The following is an 8,779-nucleotide window of genomic DNA, read 5'->3' on the forward strand; positions in this document are numbered from 1 at the left end:
AGCCCGCTTAGCATCTCTTGGCAGAGATCAGGACCCCATAGTTCGTCACTCCTGTGGTATTTAGTGACTCCAAACCCTCTCTGCCGTGTGTGTGTGTGTGTGTATGTATGCATGTGTGTGTGAGAGTGAATGAATGTAAAAATTATATGAGGTGTTCGAAATGACCTCCTTTTGCATGAATGCAGAAGACTGTTTGAAACAACTAGAACAATCTATTGCGGTATCAGAATGTTCGATTTTCGAAAAGTGGGATGCCAGCTTAAAAAATCATTTTTTTTTGTTTTATTCGAAAACTGTTTCGAATGAAGCAATATCACTTTGGAACAATGTGGTACAAAGTCAGAACAATCTGGAACAACTTTCAAAATTATAAATTTCAAAAAGTGGGGTGCCAACTTCATACACTCTGTTTTAGAGCTGAAACGTGCAGTTATTTTTTTAAAATATATTTTTACTATCTTCATCATTGCTGGAGTTTGTAGTCTTCTACGTAGTTCATTGCGTAGATAGGCTTCCCAGATAGCACAGAGAATTAAAAAAGAATTCAGTCGTATGTCACCAATTCTGAGTTCATTTCCAGATGTAAAAAAAATTTATCAGAGTTCAGTTCAGTGAAAAGAATTCTTTTTGTATCTAAAAATAAAATTAGAATTGGTGACATACGACTGAATTCTTTTAGAATTCTCTGTGCTATCTGGATTATCAATTATCATCAATTATATCGGAAGTGTTCTTATTAATATAGCCATAAACGTGCGATTAAATAAATATGTTGAATTGCTGTAATCTGCTAAATCGCTGTAATCGCTGTTAAAATATAAATCTGATTTGTATCACATTTTAAGCACTATATTATCACAATGTATCATACTTTTTGCGATTGTAATACTTTAAAAATAAAAGTACTTTCCCAGAAATATTCCGGACTTTGACCGGCTTTTGACAAAGGAAATATAATATTTTGCTTTATTTTACGTTACACGATAATATTCAGATGCTTTTTTTTCAATTTTCGACGAATATTGTGCGAGAAACAATTCAATAATTCTCGGACTTACAAATCCATATCTTTTTGGCAAAGCAAAAATGAAGAAAGTTAGTGTGCTACTCGATTCATAATTAATTGGACGTTATGATGTGAGCAAATCGAGTTAAATAAAATAAAATATTGCTCGTTATCGCATTAACAGTTCGACAGTGGAAATCCACCTCTACGATCGTTTCGCTGTCGCGTCCGCTACGAAACCGAGGCATCGGGATTTCCGCGCTCCTTGCGAGTAATATCCGCGAACAATCAATTCGCTCGGTCTGATTGGCTCGCTTGTAATCGTCCCGAAGGTCTTCAATTGCGATTAATGAAATGATATCTTTTATGGATGCGATATACTCGTGGCGTAGCGGGCTCGTGCAAGGTCAAGGCGTGCATCTCAACCACGTGTGGTTACGCGCCTAGTGTCTAATTTTCCTCTCGCACGTTTTTACCGATCCAAGTAACGTCTCCGCTATTCATATTAGCTATCTGCTGCTCGTTATCGTCGTCGCGCGCTAGGGAAACGCGCACGCTCTGCTATCGACCAGAGGACAGAGCGGCCTGTGACTCTCCTTCCTCGTCTCTCGTCTCCTCTCATGCAGTCTCGGCTAGCCACGGTGGCCGCGCGCACTTCGTTCCAACCCCCAGCTCGCCGGGGTCGCGGCAACGCCTTGCGCGATTCCGTCTCTCTAGTGAAAGCAATCCCCGAGAGATCGGTCAACGAACGTACGTGCGTGCGTGCGTGCTTGCGTGCATGCAGGTGGCTGACCCGCGCGCCGATGACGGAGTTCGACGTCGCCGGGCGCGAGAATAAGGCTCTCGGCTAGCCGGATCGGTAGCCGAATACCGATCTGCTAGTTTCAGTAGCTGACTGACTGACTGGCGTCTACCTCGATGTTCGCGTTCCTCGTGTGCGTTGCTCTCCGGCGCGGCCGCGGATTCTGCACAGAGAACAGTGAACGTAATCGAGGATGAGGAACGATCGGCTGGGGAAACGATAGACATCTCGGTCGGACGGCGATCATAACGATAACTCGCCGCGGCGAATTTGAAATCGCGCTATGAGAGGGACCCTGGAGCTGTTGTATACGTGTTATCATTGGAGAGCTGCGAAGCACTCCGATCTGTGAATACGCGGTACGTACGAGCACGCATCTCACACGTTGCACCTGCGAAGTTGCAACCGATGAGTGCTGAGAACAGCTGTTCGGGAGATTATCTCCGCGAATTCACATGCGCAAGAACCGGCTGTAATACCTATAAGCTCACCTCGGGTTTGCGTTCGCTGACGATGATTTAATGATAAATAATTAGATGTAGTGATGAGAAATGAGTGGAACGATGATTATTTTGAAACAATAATAGGGGACGAAGTAAAAGAAAAAATATCGACGGAAAACGAACGGGGTTGAAATCAAAGTGTCGGAGTTATTGACAAAGATAATTTCGCGTATTTGTTTAGAACACACACGCCGTTTGCAAAGTTAGGAACTGATGATTGTATTATGACTGTACGTACATACATAACAGATGACTGTATGTACACACATAACAAAATTTATAAAAAATGATATGTCGGTCGCAAATATCGATCGCGAAGATCGATGAGCAAATATACCGGTGAAAATATAAATCTGACATAGCTCCGTCGTACATGTGTACGGAATGGAATAACGGCGAAGGAATCTCACGAGTCTGTTACTTGCCAGTTTCACTTAGTTCTCGAGCCAATTTTAGTTGAATTTCCGTTTTGCAATTATCGCAATTATTCCTGCATTCTCGTTCATGGAGGAAATATTGTAATAAAAATATACTACATTGAAATTATATTTCTTACAGTTTTTTGTAAAGCTGGATTGGATTGACGTTTTGCAACACAAATGACTATAAAAGTAGTAAAAGACAATATACAAATGTATGATATGAGAAACATCTAAGTCATTATAATAATTTTATGATAAAACGTAAGATATATATAAAATTTCAAATAAATATATAATAATTATGTGTAGTATTTATACTTTCAATTTTCATTCAAGAAAAGATCGACTGTGAATTAATAGAAGGATTCACGAATGAAACTTCCTTGGTGCCAAGACTTTAATCTGTAATTGATCAATATAATCTGTGTAATTGATCAATATAATTTGTGTAATTGATCAATATAATCAATAATAAATGATAAGTCCATTGTATCTATTACGTGTGTCTAGTGAGATAACTAAACGTGCCGTTCGTTTCAGGAATACAAGTGGCGAATACTAAGCGCCTACCAAAGATGATGTGTTCACGCCGCTGGATGCAACGCGCGATCGAGTAGCCATAGGAAGAGAAATGATCCGGAATATCCGTAAACGGCCGTTCTAATTATATTAGACGAGGAAGGAAGATGAGGAGATTATGTAACGATATGACACGATATTCCGTCTCGACGGAATGATGGCTCACGGTCTAACGATCAAGGAGCAATCACGAAAAGCACTTCGATCGAGTAAAAAACATAGCCGCGATATCGTAAATCAATTCAGATAATAAACAACAAGGATCGACGCTTACATCTTATGGGGAAGAGCAGTCTAACATTATCACTATGATCGCGTTATCGCGTAACTCGACGTGTCGAATCATGAGATAGAAATATAAATCGTGATGATTAAACCGAAACGCCCCTTATGCACTGCTGCTGATAATGTTTATCGATCGATATATCGCTATATTCACATATGTGCTATACACACATAAATATATACATATATGCATATATACGTATCGGAACGGCTACTGTGCTCCGCAATCAACGATCCAGAAGTCTTCCAGGTTCACGCGATTATCGCAACCGTATCAAGCGACACGGTAGTGTCGCGAAGCCAAGTGCAAGCGCGAAACGGTTGTAGTAACACGTAGCTACGGCTCACAGGAAAGGATCCACCTTCCGTGATTTTTGCTCGTAAAAAACACTCATCGTCGTCCTCGTCGTTGTCGCCACCGCAAAATTTAAAACTACGTGATAAACATATCATGACCACGTGGGAGTTCTAAGAGGTGAGACAGTCATTAAAGTAACGAAACTACAATAAGGAATTTTCATCGACGTCCACCGCTGGCGTTACTGTAGATAGACAATCATACACCGGCGAAAAGGAGAGTCACATCGTCGTTCTACCACCGGTAAACGTCGTATTCTGTGTTCCGCGCCCCGGCTATACGAGTCGCATCGTTGACAAGTTAATTTCTTGTAAATACTACTACGTTGACGAGCTAATTTCTTGTATACTACGTTCGATGCGAAATCTGTTCGCACGCCCTCGAATACGCGATGAACGACGGTGTCCACGAAACGACATGAGGACGGTGTAAGAACCGGTCGAAAAACAAAAAGAAAGAAATTAGACTATCTGGAGGAGCGAAACGATGGCATACAGAAGGACCAAGATTGCTCAATTTCTCTGTTATCTCGTAGTAAGTCGCCGCTCTTTTTGAAAGAACTCCAAGAGAGAGAGAACAATGACAGATAAGAATATAACATAAGGATCCATTAAAATTAGTTAATGCACGATTGTCGGGACGAAAGATGTACGATTAATCGAAATTATATATGATATCGACGCAATCATGTTGAGACCTGATAACACGTTATCATGAAACGTAGCATATAACATAATGCACATTTTTTTGATTCAGTTCAATCTGACACGTAAAAAAGTGTTCGACGCACGTAACCGCCCTGTTATGCGTGAAAATCACTTTCACGAAGAGGTAAAATAGTATATCGAGAGAAAAAATATCTAAAAACTAGTAAATGTTTATTTAGTAAATACTAATAGCGTATTTATTTAAAATGTTTTTGTTTAAATAGAATAAATAATTGCTTCTTCATGAAAAACTTAGATTGAGATTTTAAGAAAATTTATATTCTCTTATTTGAAAAACACTTCACATTAAGTACAGGTGATTTGTTATTATAGTACTTATCAAATAAACATTTATTTTGTCTTGAATGTTTTTCTTCTCAATTTAAATATGATTATTTACGATCGAGACATTCCATCGCGTTTATCGATTGACATCTATCTCGAGTACTGAGCTTGATTAGATGCAACAGAAACGATTGCCTGTGTCCATAATGAATACTTCATTTTCACGCTTATTAATCGAGTGCGATGGAGGCGGGCAGTATATCGCGTTACAATATTTGAGATGCATTAATCTAGTTATAGCGTAGCAATTACGAAATTACACGCGTGTACTTGACGTGACAATCACATTTCCGGCGACTATCGACCGTGTTCTGTTTGCGTAGAAGCGCAAACCCCATTGCAAATTACTATTGTTCGAAGTGCGTTGAAGTGCCGTTTGAGGAGTTGATTTTTGCGTATCTCGAGAAAAGGCTAGTGAAAGAGGATCTCCTCTTTGTGTGAAAGAAAAAAAATTATATTAGAGTCACAAGTGGAATACTACGAATTTTCAGGTTGAAGGAACTTCTCGATCGAAAAACACAATAAATAAATAAAAAAACATTTCCCTTTTTCTGTCTCTTTTTCGCTTGACAGACGGTGTTTCGCGGCGGCAAAAAGGCCCTTGACGATGGGCGTGGATTTACCGCGACGTTGATCAAGATACAAAAAGGAGGCCTACGACTACAAAGATGGCTAATTGCGCTGTTGATCTTCCTACTGATGTCGCTGATCGTTATCAACAGTTACAATACCGGTCAATTCCGCGTTGTCCGATTTGGAGCAATGGCCCAGAGCAAGGAGAATACGCAAGGTGAGTCACTTTCATCGTTCGTTGCTCGTTCCTTCTGAGGAACTTCCTTGTTTTCACTCGTTTTCACACGTCGTCACGTTTATTTGAATTAATTTCAATTGGCAAATGTTACAGAAGATTACGTACAGCTGAAACCCATTTATCCCACACCGATCGGCCACGGTGGCTTCTTGGTGCACAATAAGGGCTGCCGGATACCCGCGATGGATCCTCTCGATCCTGCCATCAAGCGTTTCATCACTAAAGAGGAGCCGCTCGTGTGCGAATACGGCAATTTTCCGCCACTGATCGAATCGAACAACACCGCGTTGTTCGTCAATCCGTTAGCATGGGACAAGTTTTACAATAAGTCGGAAGAGATAAACTGTTGCTGGCGATCGTTTCGGCGCACCAAGGATCAGGACAACGCTATTACGTATGTATTATTGGCCGATTGCTTCGTACGTACTTCTACAGATAACTCAGTTTACAACTCGTACTATATATGATTTGTAATCGAAAGAAAGAGAGAACAAATTTAAGCCTTATCGGTTTTATGTGAAAAATGGCATCACATGTGGCCCTACACGGGTCTTTCGATTTCGACCCTTTTATCATATCTTTAAAGTGGTTCGAACAATCTGTAAAATCGTAAATCTGTAAATCATCCAGACTCGAAATACTCATGTAGAGCCACTAAAGGTTAATAGAATATTATTTTGAAACGATGCAATCGGTCCCAGGGCATGTCCAGAAAGACTCGCTAATATGGTCTTTGCACTTGCAGATACGACGAGGAATGCCATCCTTTTCAAGACTCCTGCATCGTGAATACCGAATTCGTAAAGGTCGAGTGTTATCGTGGCAATAATATGATATATAAGGATTATTTCGCTTTCCTGCCTCGCAAGTCCTGGGTGGAGGATAGGTGCAAGCAGGCGCTGGACACAGACACAGCCAACGATCGTCTCAGCATGCTCGTAATCGGCCTCGACTCGATCTCCCGGTTGAACTTCCATCGGATGATGCCGATGACGGTGAAGGCGCTTCAGTCCCTCGGCGCCGTGGAGATGTTCGGTTACACGAAAGTCGCGGATAATACGTTTCCGAACCTCGTGCCAGTATTGTCTGGTTTGAACGAGAATGAGCTACACGACATGTGTTGGCAGAAGCCCACCAAGACTTTCGATGACTGCCCGTTTTTGTGGAAGAAGTACAGCATAGCCGGCTATCGCACGATATTCGGCGAAGACGCCTGTAGCATGACGACATTCAATTACCTGAAGCCGGGATTCCGGGAGCCTCCAACCGATTACTATCTACGGCCGTATTGCATCGGCGCCGAACACGATATCGGCAACACCCACAAGCTAAACGCTAATCTCTGCATCGGCACTAGAAAAACCTTCGATTGCCTACTGCATTATGCCCGCAAGACCGCCGTGGAGTTCGCCGCGGAGCCATACTTCGCCTTCATCTGGCAGGCCAGTCTCACCCACGACTTCTTCACATATCCTCAGCTGGGCGATAGTTCGTATCGCGACTTCATCGAGTACGTGTCGCGGCAGGGTCTACTGAATCGCACGGTTCTCGTGATGATGAGCGACCACGGGATACGGTGGGGCGAGTTTCGTCAAACGTATCAAGGTAAAACCGAAGACCGGCTACCCTTCGTCTTCGTAGTGCTACCGAAATGGTGGCGAGAGAAGTATCCGTTGGCCTGGAGCAATCTGCAACGAAACAGCCGTAGTCTCACGACGCCCTTCGATCTCCACGAGACTCTCACTGACCTGCTGCATCCGCACGTTTTGCACGAAACTTTCCTGAGGAAACGCAACAAGGTCCTAGCCGCGTTGCCCGTACCGCGTGGCATTAGTTGGTTCTTGCCGGTGCCAGAACATCGTACCTGTGACATGGCGCAAATATCGAATCACTGGTGCATGTGCCACTCCAGCAGCAACATCTCCTTAAACGACACCGGCCTCCAGGATAGCGTGTCGTTCCTTGTCGGTGAACTGAACAGAATACTGAGCAAATATCCGCCGTGCGCGATCCTGAACCTGAAGGAGATCAAGGACGCGAAGTTATGGCTGGACAAGTCGAACGGCACGACATTGATGGACTATACGGTGACCATACAGACCACCCCGGGCGACGCAATTTTGGAGGGCACGGTGCGCTACAGAACAGAAGATAACAGTCGTAAATTGGTCGGATCCATTAGCAGGTTGAACGCTTACGGCAAACAGAGTGCCTGCGTGGACGAGTTTAACATGCGTCTGTACTGCTATTGTCTTTAGGCAACGACATATCTGACGAGTGATTAGACTGATCACCTTTTGTACATGATAATTTACATATCCTCAACAAGAGGGAGAAAGAGACCCATGGATGCGGAGATTTGGAGGATGAAAAGACAAGAGAAGCATTATAGCGTGAAATTATTTTATAAATCCTGTGCGATCTTCCCGAAGACGTGGCGGTTTCTCTTCGCATTGGCGACATTTCCGCGTCACACAGCGACGAAGCCACGTCGGAAATTACGCGAGAACTTCATAATCCGTGTGTCGAAAGTATTGTATTTGTAAGCTTTCCTTATATCGCGAACGTCTCGCACAACTTACACACGCACATTCGTATTTTCCCACACATCATAGTTCGTCGATTAATTTCAATCGTACGACGATAAAGAACTTCGCGAATACTGAGTGCATTTGACGCGAAAACACTTACGCATTTCGTTTTAATATAATTTCTATCGAGATGACTGATACAATTAACGTGCAGGCTACTACCGCATACATCGATTGTTAAGGGATCGTCGATGAATTTTCAATATCTGTATAAACTAATGTGTAACGATATATTACGGCGATCGATTCAGTGACCAAGCTCTATACAAATAAAAAAGATATTTTACTATCCTTTATGAGTGTACATTTCGTCGAAACCACCTTTTCGCGATATTGCGACAATATCAAATTAATTCTATAATTATTAAAA

General features: G+C 42.4%; 1 protein-coding gene across 8 annotated transcripts; it reads left to right on the forward strand.

Annotated features, from left to right (window-relative positions):
* Window positions 1-1,467: 1,467 nt before the first annotated feature.
* On the forward strand, window positions 1,468-8,703 carry LOC116846422. Of its 8 annotated transcripts, none has more exons than XM_032820229.1 (7): window positions 1,473-2,167; window positions 2,870-2,994; window positions 3,274-4,489; window positions 4,712-4,786; window positions 5,581-5,797; window positions 5,912-6,212; window positions 6,564-8,703. In XM_032820229.1, the coding sequence occupies exons 3-7, from the start codon at window positions 4,442-4,444 to the stop codon at window positions 8,074-8,076; spliced, it is 2,154 nt and encodes a 717-aa protein (XP_032676120.1). In that variant the 5' UTR covers window positions 1,473-2,167; window positions 2,870-2,994; window positions 3,274-4,441; the 3' UTR covers window positions 8,077-8,703. The 8 variants fall into 8 exon arrangements, with proteins under 8 accessions (XP_032676135.1, XP_032676142.1, XP_032676120.1 ...); XM_032820236.1 differs by lacking the exon at window positions 2,870-2,994 and having other exon boundaries at window positions 3,274-4,072; window positions 4,146-4,489; XM_032820244.1 differs by lacking the exon at window positions 2,870-2,994 and having other exon boundaries at window positions 1,468-2,167; window positions 5,915-6,212.
* Window positions 8,704-8,779: the final 76 nt, after the last annotated feature.

Source organism: Odontomachus brunneus, unplaced genomic scaffold, assembly GCF_010583005.1.
Source record: "Odontomachus brunneus isolate Ranch 3 - 2012 unplaced genomic scaffold, Obru_v1 Obru_scaffold_004, whole genome shotgun sequence".
NCBI lineage: Eukaryota > Metazoa > Arthropoda > Insecta > Hymenoptera > Formicidae > Odontomachus > Odontomachus brunneus.